The sequence below is a fragment of the Onychomys torridus genome, chromosome 20 (assembly GCF_903995425.1).
Source record: "Onychomys torridus chromosome 20, mOncTor1.1, whole genome shotgun sequence".
In the NCBI taxonomy this organism is placed as follows: Eukaryota; Metazoa; Chordata; class Mammalia; order Rodentia; family Cricetidae; genus Onychomys; species Onychomys torridus.
In genome coordinates, this window is record NC_050462.1 from 13,783,355 (window position 1) to 13,797,593 (window position 14,239).

General features: G+C 47.7%; 1 protein-coding gene across 1 annotated transcript in view; it reads left to right on the forward strand.

Moving 5' to 3' along the window:
• The first annotated feature begins 1,711 nt into the window (after positions 1–1,711).
• The window catches only part of Hal (histidine ammonia-lyase), a 28,498-nt gene continuing 15,970 nt past the window's right edge, over positions 1,712–14,239 (forward strand). The window contains exons 1-14 of the mRNA XM_036170173.1: positions 1,712–2,269; positions 2,819–2,879; positions 2,983–3,010; positions 3,341–3,415; positions 3,505–3,577; positions 3,683–3,749; positions 4,688–4,725; positions 5,328–5,453; positions 7,417–7,556; positions 9,472–9,519; positions 10,149–10,296; positions 11,417–11,512; positions 11,623–11,681; positions 12,913–12,993. Of these exons, the coding sequence (XP_036026066.1) occupies positions 2,023–2,269; positions 2,819–2,879; positions 2,983–3,010; positions 3,341–3,415; positions 3,505–3,577; positions 3,683–3,749; positions 4,688–4,725; positions 5,328–5,453; positions 7,417–7,556; positions 9,472–9,519; positions 10,149–10,296; positions 11,417–11,512; positions 11,623–11,681; positions 12,913–12,993 (1,287 nt within the window). The 5' untranslated portion in view covers positions 1,712–2,022. The remainder of the gene's footprint in view (positions 2,270–2,818; positions 2,880–2,982; positions 3,011–3,340; positions 3,416–3,504; positions 3,578–3,682; positions 3,750–4,687; positions 4,726–5,327; positions 5,454–7,416; positions 7,557–9,471; positions 9,520–10,148; positions 10,297–11,416; positions 11,513–11,622; positions 11,682–12,912; positions 12,994–14,239) is intronic.

A 14,239-nucleotide genomic window follows, 5' to 3' on the forward strand; every position in this document is an offset into this window, starting at 1 on the left:
GTATCACCCTGGAATTACTCAAAAAGCTGGGCCTACCTGGGATGTCAGCAAGGGCACCCAGTAGCTTGGATGACCTAGGGGTAGTTGGGCATCTCCATCTTTATGAGTCTGTTCATCTCCGGACGTGAAGCCCAGGAATGTGCCTGAGTGGGAATGGACCTCGTTTCGTCTGTGACACCCAGTACTGAGAGCTTGACACCTACCAGGTGTTCAGGAAGGATTTGGTGAATGAATGAATGAATGAATGAATGAATGAATGAATGAATGAATGAATGAGGACTGAATGAAGGTGGTTCACACCTGAGGGCCACAGCTTTCGCAGAAGTGTAAAAGATGAGATCTGTGTCTGGGAGTTGGATGCAAGTTGAGGAGAGGGGAAGATGTGGGCAGTCCCCTTTGTGGAGGCATGAGTCAAAGGGTGGAGCCATCTGCCATCCACATGAGCACAGGACTTGTTGCAACAGCCTGCTGGGGTGAGCAGGTGACAGTTGAGCATAAGGGCTTGGGGCATGGGTTCCACCCCAAATACAGGCACAGATTCAGGCTAAGCATCACCGTATGAACAACTAGGGCAGCTTCATAAACGGGGGTTCAGGAGAAGAAAGAACCCAGAAGTTGGGTTCACGGGCAGGAATGAATTCAGGGTGTGTCCTGAAGGTGGGATACTGGAACTGAAGATGATAACATCTTTATCAAACTTGATATCAAATTGCAGGGCACAGTCGGGGTGGGGCTGTCCGATGAACATCCTTCCATTAGACCCTGATAGTGAGCCCCTGGGTTTGGATATGAGTGTTGGAGGTGTCTGTTCTAAAGTAGAAACAGGCTTTCTGTTGGAATGATCGATTTCTCAGAACTGACGTGCGACTAAAGACTAAAGCACACGCGTTTCTTGGACTCCCCTTTCACTCCATCAGTGTCCTTAACACGGGTGGGGAAGGATTAGGTGGGGGCAGGGGGTGGCAGTTATTTGCAGTGGAGAAGCTTAGGTGAATTGGGGATATCCAGGTGCCAGCATAGGGAATGTTCACAAAACAACTGAGGTCAAGTGGAGTGTTAGAAGTCCAAGTCAAGGTAAGAGTAATCCCAAACACTTCTGTAGCGTCCCCACCCAGCAGACTCTGACCCAGCACGTGAGTTCATTTCATCTTTGCAGCTGCCCACTGGGAGAAGCACTAGTGATATCTCCGTCTTCTAGGTAAGAAAGCTGAAGCCCAGAGGAGTCAAATAAATCACAGAGTCAGGATTTATTCCAGCTAGATGCTGCAGTGCACACCAGTAAACAGTTTGCCTTTGGATGAGGCAACAGACTGAGAAGTCACTCATCCCAGGGCCGTAAGCTGTTGTTCATACTCAAGACACAACCTTGAGTTGTGAAATCATCTCGGGGCTTCTCAGCATTCTTCTGCAGAGTGACAGCTTCAGAGGCACAAATCGGGGTCGGGAGGCATTGCTCAACATGTGTTTGTAGAATGAGTTTGTAGAATAAATAATGAATGAGGATTGCCACACTCCGGGGTGTCACAATTGACCGAGGGGGATGCGTTTCACCAATTGAGTAATTCGCTAAGGGGTGGGGGTTGGAAGGTGGTGTTTATGAGCTGCTTTCTAGAGAGAACTCAGAAAGGGAGAGAGAACTGGGGACCCTGATCAGGACCGGGTACCAGCAGGGCTCAGACCTCCAGAGGAAGAGAGACCCTTATCTTTCTGTCTGCAGGGCTGCATCAAAGAAGGTGGGCTCACCTACCCATACCTCTCTCTCCAGCCCCTAGTTTGGCTTCCAAAAAGGCCAAAGGAACACCAGAGACGGCAATAAATATTTGTTCAAAGTGTGAATGAGTAAAGGTGAGGGAAGGGGTGTGTTTTGAAAATCCATTTTCCGTCTCCCTGCCAACCACACCCAGGAGGCACTCCCCTCCCTGGTAAAGGATAAAGGCTCTCCAGTCTGGGACAGTAGGTAGGAAGGAAGCGCTGGGTTTGCAGTGGCCTGTTGCTTAGAGGGACCGTCACAGTAACCGAGCCATGCCGAGGTACACAGTGCACGTGCGTGGGGAATGGCTGGCCGTGCCCTGCCGGGATGGGAAGCTTACAGTCGGCTGGCTGGGCCGCGAGGCTGTGAGGCGCTACATGAAGAACAAACCGGACAATGGTGGCTTCGCCTCGGTGGATGAAGTGCGCTTCCTCGTACGCCGGTGCAAGGGCCTGGGCCTGTTGGATAACGAGGACCTGCTGGAGGTGGCCTTGGAGGACAATGAGTTCGTAGAAGTGGGTGAGTGGCCCCGCAGGGCAACGGGATGGACTGCCATGGGATGGCCTGGAGGAAGCCACCCTAGTGTCAGGGGAAAGGATGAGGACAATCGGTTTGAGTGCTTGACCTGTGGGGTGGGGGTGGGGGTGTTCCCAAGCCAAATTTTTCACCCACCTTTTCCTCAGCCTGCTGCAACAGATGCACTTGAACCCAGCCAAGGCTGCAGCTCCGAATACCCTTGCAATTACAGAATCCTTCAGCCATCAGATAAACCTCAGCAGACCTAAGGCTGGCAGCACAGGGTGCTGAGCTTTCAGATTTAAAAGAAGTGACGGCCAGAGTAGAAGTGGAAGCAGGCAAGAACTTAGGTCCCACGCCTACCTTCCTGCTTTTTGCTTTCCTGTATAAAGAAGCTAAGGCCATGGGGAAATGCAGGAGGTCTCAGTCCAGCAGCCATGGCTAGACCATGCAAGCTCAGTACATGGAGGGGCCATTCCCGGGTCTGGCAGCAGCCCAAATGTGGTACCCTGTGGTCTGCAAGGCCCTCTCTCTCTCCTCTTCTTGTTTTAGTCATTGAAGGTGATGTAATGTCTCCTGACTTCATTCCCTCACAGCCGGAAGGAGTTTTCCTGTATCCTTTCTGCATGCTCTTTGGTGGGCACTGGGGGCTGTGCCTGACGTGGTGGGGCTGGGGCTTTTGCACACTGCCAGTCTGTTCCTTTACCTGGCCTCAGATACAGCAAATATCGAGAGCCTGATAAGGTAAGCTGCTAGCTGCTTTTCTTTTGTGGGGAGAAATGAAGTCCTGTCATGTCTGGTGACATGATAACTCTCCCCTTTAAAGAGGAGGAGGTTCATACCAGAGCAAATACCATACCTAAGGATAGGTTCATCCAGCTCAGAGTGGTACTACAGGGAACCTGGCCTCGATTTCCTGACTTTCCTTGTCCAGTCTCCTTGTAAGCCAGGCATGTTCTTAATTAGCACGCTAATGCCTCACAACAATAATAAAATATCTTTGGCATCAGACTGTGTCCAAGGCTACCCCATAGAAGCTGCCCCGACTCACTGAGATTCACTCCTTTTGTGCAGTACATTGCCTTAGATGGGGACAGTCTGAGCACAGAGGATCTGGTCAACTTGGGGAAGGGACGTTACAAGATAAAGGTATGTGGGGAAGTCGGGGAAAGGTACAGTTCCATTCCCACGGGACATGGAAGGCTTTCAAATGCTCGCTCTGGCCCATGCTTTCCTAGCTCACTTCAATTGCTGAGAAGAAAGTGCAGCAGTCGAGGGAAGTCATAGACAGCATCATAAAAGAAAAAACAGGTATCTTTTTCTCTGGCTGTTCTAACGTTATTTTTATGGACACACATAAGAATGAAACCTCTGTGGAGTCTAATCACCAGGGTGTGTGCTTATTTTGTATTCCAGTTGTTTATGGCATCACCACAGGTTTTGGGAAATTTGCCAGAACTGTAATCCCCGTCCATAAACTACAGTAAGTCTCAGGTGCATGCACTCGCAACCCATCTGCCCCAACTTTGAGAGTTCGCCTCCAGGGAGATCATTCGCATTTGCCGCATGGACATTCATTGACCACTTGCTTTAGACCAGTGGTTCTCAACCTTCCTAATGCTGCAACTCTTTAAAAACAGTTCTTTGTGTTGTGGTGACCCCCAACCATAAAATTATTTCATTGTGGAGCTGGAGAGGTTAAGAGCACTGACTGCTCTTCCAGAGGTCCTAAGTTCAATTCCCAGCAACCACATGGTGGCTCACAACCGTCTACAGTCTTGTCCAATGCCCTCTTAGGCATGCAGGTGTGCATGCAGACAAAACACTCATACACAGAAACACATAAATAAACTTTTTTTAAAAAGTATTTCAGCCGGGCGGTGGTGGTGCACGCCTTGAATCCCAGCACTCAGGAGGCAGAGGCAGGCGGATCTTTGTGAGTTTGAGGCCAGCCTGGTCTACAGAGTGAGTTCCAGGAAAGGCGCAAAGCTACACGGAGAAACCCTGTCTCAAAAAACAAAAACAAAAACAAAAAACCAAAAAAAAAAAATTATTTTGTTGCTACTCCATGACTGTAATTTTGCTACCGTTCTGAATCATAATATAAACATCTGATATGCAGAATGTCTGATATGTGACCCCCGAAGGAGTCACAACCCATACGTTGAGAACCACTGTTTTAGACCAAGCCTTGGGCAACAAATTCTCACACAACCCTGGAAGACAGTCAAGCTTCTCATGTATCAGTGTGAGGCTTGAGTTGACTTGTACCCAACTCATCATGAGAGAACAAGCCCTGTTGTTTCCTTTCACTGCATGTGGCTGCCCATCTAAAATCTTACGGTTGTCCCCTTCATATTCCCAGCTGAGGGCGTACGCTCATGCATGGTGTCCAAGAGGGTTCTCATCTTTCTCTTTCAGGGAGCTCCAGGTCAACTTAGTTCGTTCTCATTCTTCAGGTAAACTGTTCCTAGTATTGGGTGCCTCCTAAACCACATTCGATCACGTGATTGACAAGCCACATCAGCTGATGTGTTCCAAGTGCACTCAAGGGCTGGGGGCTGGGGACCCAGGAATTCGAGCAGATGGCATCAGACCAGACCAACCCTCTGCTGCAGCTCGGAAAACAGAACGGGCCTGGTGGAGGGATGGGCTTGGGAGAGGAGCATGTATCCAATCCTATGAAGAGAGAGTGCATTTAAAGGGGAAGACAAGGCTAGCATTCAAGGCATGAGCTAGGGAGGGTGAGCCCTGGGCCCAGCACACTGAAGAAGCCATGCCAAGGTCTCCTTGCAGTGTTCTAAAGGCGTCTGGGAAGATGAGGTTCACTGAAGGACTTTAAGGAAGGGATCGAAAGGGAGGACCTGAGCCTCCAGCTTGGTCTGGACAAGGCTTGGAGGAGCAAGACAGGCAACTGGCAGCGCTGTCCACCCAGCTCAGAAAGCCAGGGAAAGACTGTCAGGAGTGGGGAAGGACCCAAGAGGTGGGGGCAGGCAGGAGGTGAGGGATTTGTTTTTGTTTTGTTTTTCTTCTTGAAGAAAATGACGACTCTGCTCTGTAGGTGTTGGGAAACCACTCAGCCCTGAGAGGTGCCGGATGCTCTTGGCTCTGAGGATCAATGTTCTAGCCAAAGGATACAGCGGGATCTCTTTGGAGACCCTGAAACAAGTTATTGAAGTATTTAATGGTAAGACCGTGAATCCTTAGTTTGACTTTTCGGAGAAGTTGGCCACTCCCCAAAAGTAGATTTGGATGACTAGATGCCAAGGTTAAAAGGAAAATGATCAAGATGAGTGTAAAACAGGTTTGGCAAGAAGGAGAGACAGTTGTCAGGTAGCAGGAATGGCCGCTTTAGTTATTCCCATAAATGTCAACCCATCTTGTGGTAGCTTTCACCCAGTGTTTAAGATAAGCAGGAGCCCTGACAGTATGCCAGCGAGTTCAGGCCTACACAGAGCTTTCTATTCAATGGTGCCCGTATGTGATCAGAGAAATTTCACCAAGTCATCCATGAACATGATTCCTGGATTATGTCCATCCCAAAGGCAGTGGCTTCAGTGGTACCCGGGAATCTGAACTCTTAATGTTTCCCAGATGGTGGACAAGTTGCGCCTGCACATGGAAACCTCACTTTGTTTAAAGGGAGGTCAACATGTGAAGAGGTGAACAATTGACTTAGCCAGGAAGCCATTGTGGGATAGGACATGATGCAGTCCTTAAAGGGGAGACCAGATTTGCAAGGCTCAGAAAGCTGTCCACAGCTCAGGATAAAGCATCAGGTTACTAGGAATCTCAGGGATCCTTCAGGGAAAGGAATAGGAAAAGAAATAAGGTCTCATGACCTGCAGAGAAGACCAGACACTTGAGTTGCTATGCAGAGGGCACAGGGGACTCATAAATGTGACACACTGACCAGTGAAAGTCACAGTCTACCAGCCAGAGGGCTGTCTACACAGATCCATAGTGATCACAATACACATCTACAAGCTCTGCTCCACCACAAGCTTCAAACCCAAGACAGAACTCCAACCTGAATGCACCTCTGCTCTGATAGATGTGTTTAAGGCATCCCTGGGTCCCTGCTGCTCTGAGAATCCCCCAGGTCAGCTATAGTTTGGAAGCTGGCCTATGGTTGGCACTGAAGTGTCTAAGTGATATTATTTAGCAACAGCTGTGGAAACAATCACCACCATCAGGACTTTATTTTAGGAAACAGAAACCTCCTTTTTTTGGGGGGGCAGGGTTAACTCTTGGGGAAATTTCTAAAAAACAGCACATGTGTACGCACAAGTGGTCATAGTGTTGAGGTGATAACTGAATGATTAGAGAGAGAAGGGGGGTTGCCTGCAAATTTGTTGCCCTAAAGAACTGTGTTAATAATACTTTGGTGTGCCATGTCCTTCTAGAATAATCTATGGCTTTTAAAGTAAACATTTACAGTTTTTAAGCATTCTTCAACAGCTTTTAATGACTGCATATAACCTGATCATATGAATGTCCCTTAATTCTGTATTTCGATTATTTCTAATTTTTGCTCTTATAAACCAGGATGTGATGAGCAACAGCTAGTTCATAGTTGTGTTCTGAGATATTGCTAGAAGCCCAAGAGTGGAGTCACGACAGCCTGAGCACTGTGTCCTTCCCTCTGGATGCCTGCCGGCCCCACATACACCCATACACACATCTTTCTCTCCCTCCTCCCTTCCTCCCTCCCTCCTTATTTCCTTCTTCCCTCTTTTCTTCTTCCCTCCACACTCTCCACTTTTATAACAACTTAGCTGGTCTCTCTCTCTCTCTCTCTCTCTCTCTCTCTCTCTCTCTCTCTCTCTCTCTCTGTGTGTGTGTGTGTGTGTGTGTGTGTGTGTGTGTCTTTCGAGACAGAGTTTCTCTGTGTAGCCCTGGCTGACCTGGAATTTGCTTTGTAGACCAGGTTGGCCTCGAACTCAGAGATCCACCTGCACCACCACCACCCAGCTTCAACTGCTTCTCTTACACATTAATTGTGCCTGAGAAATGATCATCCTTGACTATGTATGCCACAGAAGGACTCTGGACTCCGTTGGGAGTGAGGCTTGTCTTCACTGGCAATGGAAAGATAACCAAGATGGTGTAAGCACTCTTGACGTAACTGAAGCCTCCTTGTCTCACAGCCTCCTGCCTATCCTATGTTCCGGAGAAAGGAACTGTTGGTGCCAGTGGAGACCTTGCGCCGCTCTCTCATCTCGCTCTGGGACTCATTGGAGAAGGAAAGATGTGGTCCCCAAAGAGTGGCTGGGCTGACGCTAAATATGTAAGCCTCCTATAACAGCTTCATCCGTAGTGATTCTCCCCAGCTGGGGCCAGGAGACACTTGTGTGTGTGATGCCACTCTGTCCTTATGGCAGATCAGTTACAGATGAGCCAACTCCAGCCTAGGAGGCACACCAGGAAAGGAGATTGGCTTCCATAAGCCCTGCCAGCATCCAAGATGTGTGGATCTAGATGGGAACGTAGTCTTAATTTCAGGAATGTATTCCACATTCATAAGACGGCTGGTGCCTACTGGGGAGGTCACACCGGGTCACAATAGTATTGGGGAGCTTATCTTACAGGTGAGAGTTCTGAAAGACAGAAGAACTTGCTCTGTGGCCTCTAGAAAGCACAATCTGTTCTCCTTGATGAGCTCACCAGAACAGTGTGTTTTACACAAAGCTTTTAATGTTTTCTTCATAAGCAAATCTCAGCTGGGCAGCCCACCACATCATTTAAAGTGTCCTCTATGAGCAGGTATGAGAGGTACCCAAACAGTAAGCTAAAGAGACAGAGGACCAATGAGGAAGAAGAAACTAGGTCACCCTTTGGGGAACCCAGGTTCCAGGTCATCTTTCTCCCATGCAGCCTGTCTTGGTTCTGTCTCTGTGGACAGTGTTTCCTCAACCACCTTCACATGGCAGCCAGCCTGACCTTGATCAACAGCAAATCCAAACACATCCTGGTTAAACTTCTAGCATGTCCCTCATCTTGAGGATAAAGTTCAGACATGATGTGACTTCAAGAGTGTTGTTTTCCATGTGATCCCTTCTACCCAAGGCTCTCCATGGCAGAAACTAGTTAGTCTGCAGCTCAAATGCACTCTGGGCTAAGCAGATCACTCAATACTTTGTTCCCATTTTTTTTCTTCTGAAAAGTCCTCTAGGAATCTACCCGCTCTGCTCCTCTGATCCTTTCCAGGTCACCCACACATATGTGGTTATGTGTTATTTCAGCCTATGAGTGACCTGGTTGCCCTGAGCTTGACAGTCTCTACTATTCACACCTCCAGCCCAACACCCTGCAGTGAGAAGTGCTCAGACCCTGAGAAATAGAGAGTTAAGTGACATCGGTCTGTCTTTCCCCTACTTTAACTCAATCCCCACCCCCAGGAGAACCTCAATGTAGCAGCATCTTGTACTTTTGTTGTTTGAGAGAAAGCATATTCCATCCCTTTCCTCTTGGGATTCTAGCTCTGCCTTGTTGAGGGGATTGCATAATCTCCTCTTCATTGCTGTACACATTTACTCCCAAGTCCTGCTTTGAGGTTGTGTCAGTGACAGAGGTCCCAGAAACAAGGGCAGAGGACTGTTGGGGGTCCTGCTTTGGATGCAGAAGCATGCATATAGACAGCCAGCCCAGAGCCCAGCCTTAACTGAGAGCAGGTATGTCTGGGTGAGTCTCAAAGCTTGATGCCCAACACAGAAGAACTTGAAAGCAAAATGTATTCTGTAGGCAACCAAGCTGCCTTGGTCCAAAAGTCCACGAGTTATTTAAAAACTAAGCCTGAGTCTGGGCGGTGGTGGCACATGCCTTTAATCCCATGCCTTTAATCGGGAGACAGAGGCAGACGGACCTCTGTGAGTTGGAGGCCAGCCTGGTCTATAGAGCGAGATCCAGGAAAGGCACAAAGCTACACAGAGAAACCCTGTCTCAAAAAACAAAAACAAAAAACAAACCAAAAAAAAAAAAAAACAAAACCAACCAACCAAACAAACAAAAACTAAGTCTGATTTCCAACTAAATAGACATAGACGCTGGCCCCAAGAATCTGGCCAGAACCAGTTTATGTAGGCATAATCTTTTATAAAACAAACTTTGGAACTGAAAGTACTTCAACTGGGCTCCATATGAAGTAAAAAAATAAGCTGATATTTCAAGTAATAACCACGTTCATGCTTTTAATCATTCAACAGGTCCTAGAAGCCCATGGGTTGAAACCAGTTGTTCTGAAACCAAAAGAGGTAAGTCAAGAAAAACGTGTTTGTGTTAGTGAATCTCCACATATGCCCTGTCTTCATCCTCAATGCCAGCCTCAGTGGTTCCTCAACATAGACACAACTTATGTGGTGACTGACAGCTACTCACTGGAGAAAGGGTTCCTCTGTGACTATGAAAGATTAGTCATGACACAAGTCCCTGAGGGCTCCCCAAGAACATAAATTTCAAATGCAGATTTTAAGGCGCTCGATAAGATCTGCTCAGTCAACCCCTGAAGATGCTCTCGGCCCCAGCTTTGGACCAGGATAGTCTTCAGATGTCTTTTCTCTATGACGGTGAGAAAGTTAATAAACAACACAATACAGAGGGCTGACGGTGCTACACGTCTTCTGCACTGCTGGGTCACACGCTGCCTTGACAGGGGAACAGTCATCAGGTACCCTTTGGCCAGCTGTGCTAATGATTCCAGATGTGCTGCCGCTCAAGCCTGTGAATCTGCGCGACCGGCCCACACTTGTGAAAACACACCCATGGCACAGAGCTCAGCCGACTGGCCAGTTTCTCTCCTTCCAAAGCAGAAGATATCAGATCTGCTTGTCTGTGATGTCCTTACAGTGAACACAATGAGAAACTTTTCTTCCTTACCTCACAGGGCCTGGCACTCATTAATGGGACACAGATGATCACTTCCCTGGGCTGTGAAGCAGTGGAGCGAGCTATTGCCATTGCCAGGCAGGCTGACATTGTGGCTGCCTTAACCCTTGAGGTGCTGAAGGGCACCACCAAAGCCTTCGATACTGGTCAGCAGGTTCTGTTTGCTTGTTCACTCAACCAGGGCGACTTGGTTGACTTTTTGAGGCTCAGAGGTGGAAGGGGTGGGTGGCAGGGAAGGGTGCGAAGCCCCACATGCTCCTAGTAGACCCAGGACTGCACAGCTTCACTGAGTCCTGTAGCAGTTACATTTTGCAGACAGACACTGGCCCGGAGAGCTAAAGCAATCTGCTCCAGGTCACCCGGTAATCTGGGTGTGTCAAACTAGGCATTGTTTTAGGAGTCACTTTGTAAGACTTGAAACTCCGGTGGGGGGGGGGGGGGGTTGGGGGAGAACTCAGTAGATGAAGATCTTGTTTTGCAAGTACAAGGCCCTAAGTTCAGTCCCCAGAACTGACTTTTTAAAAAATTGGATGTGCTGGTGTGTGCTGGTCATCCTAGAGCTCAGGAGATGGAGACAGCAGATCCCTAGGGCTCACCGGCCAGCCTAGCTTACTTGATGAGTTTCAGGCCAGTCAGGGACTCTGTCTCAAAGGGAAAATTTACAGGGAAGGAGAAGGTGGACAGTGCCTAAGGTACCCACACTTGTTCTCTGGCTTCCACACATACGTTCATGTACACTCAGCATTCATGTGCTCATGCATGTATAGATAGACAGAAACACACACACACACACACACACACACACACACACACACACACGCAGAGAGAGACAGAGAGACAGAGAGATTGAGATTGCCCTGATAAGGAAATTGGGAAGGCAAAATGATCTAAGTATCTGTATCTTCTCTAGAAATTAATGAATAAAGGGCTCCATGCTAATAATAAGTAAAGCAGAAAATATCCAAAAATGACTGGGTCAAATTAAGCCACTATACATGCTCTCTGTTGCCTTCAGTCTAGTACCTTTAAGGGTGGGCCTGGAGTCCGGAGTTAAGTTTCTAAGTGTATTCTGCAAACAGTTTGCACGCCAACATGTGCAATAGAGACAACCAAGTAAAGGAAATTTAACCTTTGGGTTGAAGTATTTAATTCTGCCTGATGGGGTGAGAACCCCCAGGACTTTAGAGGATGATCCTGCCCCCTCTGTGGTTCATTCTAATATCAGAATTGTTCAGACGACTTTTTTTTTCCCTCCTTCAATTCTAGACATTCATGCTGTCCGCCCTCACCGAGGGCAAATTGAAGTTGCTTTTCGGTTCCGGTCACTCTTGGACTCAGACCACCACCCATCAGAAATTGCAGGTCTGGACACGTTTGGTTGGAGTGGGCTCATTGGTGCTGTGTGCCCAGGGGAGATCAGTAATGTGTTGTCTGTTTTCTTCCCCCCCCCCCAACCCCACTTCCTTGCACAGAAAGCCACAGGTTCTGTGACCGTGTCCAAGATGCATACACCTTACGCTGCTGTCCACAGGTAAAGGCAAGAGACAGGAGATCAGAAAAGGCTCTCGCCACAAATTCAGAGGGAAATATAGAAAAGGAGGAAGGTTTTAGAAAACCATGTCATGGCGGAATGTAATCCAAATCTCTCTACTGGCTAAACCTCCCATATCCTTTTTTTTTTTTTTTTTTTTTTTGAGACAGGGTTTCTCTGTGTAACTTTGGTTCCTGTCCTGGAACTCACTCCACAGACCAGGCTGGCCTCGAACTCACAGAGATCCTCCTGGCTCTGTCTCCCACGTGCTGGGATTAAAGGCGTGCGTCACCACCGCCCGGCTAACCTCCCATATCTTGGCCTCCTGTGTTGATGTACCACAGCAGCTGAGTAGCATTGAAGAGTCTCACTGGCTCTTCCTGTAGGGAAAAACTGCAGGCAGCCAGTCAGGACTGTTCACAGGCGAGTGTCCTTCTGTCTTTCAGAATCCAAGTGCCTATGCGGCACACCCTGTCTTTATCTCATGATCAAGTATAAACAATCACAAATGAATCTCTGACACAACTTTCAGTAAGAAATGTGTGCAGCTTTTTTTAAAAAAAAACATAATCTGACTGACGAGCAATTACGATCATCTCAAGAAACGGTTTGTCAGTCAAGTTCTGGTGGAGAGAATAAAAAGGTGTTTTCCCTAGAATAATTACCCTCATGTACTGTGACTCAACAAGTCCTATTTGACTAGTTTATTAAGTAATAGTTCAAAAACTTATTTTTTATTGTTGTTGGGTTTTTTGTTGTTGTTGTTTGGGTTTTTTGTTTTGTTTTTTTCCAGAGCTGAGGACCGAACCCAGGGCCTTGCGCTTGTTAGGCAAGCGCTCTACCACTGAGCTAAGTCCCCAACCCTTATGTATTATCTTAATGTATTCTAATTTGTTTTGCTGAAAACTTACCAGTTGTTTTCATAGCCTCAAGGAGCCAATTATACTTTTTATGACCATAATTGCAAAGCAGTTACAAGGAAAAGCCTGAAGATGCCATCTTCCAAGAATATTGGCTTCTTTTTTTTCTTTTCAAGACAGGGTTTCTCTGTAGCTTTGGAGCCTGTCCTGGAGCTCACTCTATAGACCAGGCTGGCCTCAAACTCACAGAGATCCACCTGCCTCTGCCTCCCGAGTGCTGGGATGAAAGGCATGCGCCACCACTGCCAGGCTTGAATATTGGCATTCTTACTGGGATATTAATCATAGTCCTTATTTTTATTGTGCTTTAGGTCCATGGTGTGGTGAATGATACCATAGCGTTTGTGAAGGACATCATCACTACAGAGCTCAACAGTGCCACAGACAACCCTGTATCTTTTGCATGTTCTACGCATGTGCAGTTTTCTCTAGCTGGCTGTGTGAGGCTCTGTGTCAAATGATCCCATCTCATAGGTAAATGAGTAAGTCCCTGAGGCCGAGCACTTGGTGGCTTCTAGGTCAGAGTCGGTAAGTGGCAGAAGCTCACATGTGAACCTACTCTCAGGTTTTGGGTCTAGCATGCTGCGTTTTTTAAATTGGCCCACAAAAGATTAAGGCTGCAACTACAGCCTTGGTGGATATGTTTCACCAAGGCACTGCTGAGGTTGTTGCGGATCTGATCAGAGCCTTCTAGACTGGCCTTCCCTTCTGCAGCCTGGTTCTAGTGATGCAGGATGCTTATTTCTGGTGATGTAAGACATCCCCATCCTCAGTCTTCTTTCTGGCTTGGGCTTGACTCAGGCCAGAGTATCTGTATCCGTAAACACAGTTAAGAATGCTTTCCTTCCTTGTGGAGGACGCTTTTCTTCCCTTAGCGGGATCCCTTTCCCCTAGAGAATCTGTTTGCTTTCTTTGAAGTTGAGCTAATTAGTCAGGGTCCAGTCTTCACAGAGGCGTCGCTGCCTTTGAAAACAGACAGTCCTCTTCAGAACCCTTTCTTCCCATTCCACGGCTGCCTTCTGTCTCCATACGGCTGAGAGCGGCTCGCAGCCCTGGTGAACAGATGGTGGGTTACCCCGCAGCTGTGGGAGGCTTCTCAGCCAAGGTTTGAGTGTGCTTTTTCTGTAAGCCTGCTTTAAGATTTCATTTTATGTTCTCTGAGATCGCCTCGTGGCGAGTTCAAACCGGCAGTCGATAATCCTTGGGATTATTAATCTCTCACTCATCCCAGAAGGAACAGTGGTTCTCACGCCTGCTGTGTGGCCTGATCTCATGGGTCTGTTCTTCAGCGGTGCAGGGGCAATTCTATACTGGCACAGTTAGACCTTTAAGGGTAACTCAAGAGTTAAAAGGGAAAGGATTAGCATGAATTTACTGGATATGGATTTTCTATTTAATTTTCCCCCAGCCATAACGTTAGCCATAAGTCCTCTACTTTCTTAACCAAAGACTCTTGATTGTGGATGCATTTTCGGATAGTTGACAGCACTCTAGTATTGAAGTTCCCTGAGGAAACAGGTTTCTCCGTGTTGTACGGCAGGTAAAGAGCGCCGAATACAAAACGCCACGTTGTTAGGGAAGTCACAAGTCGCTGGGATTCTAATGACCAACGAAGTTGGGAGACAAGAGGATAACACA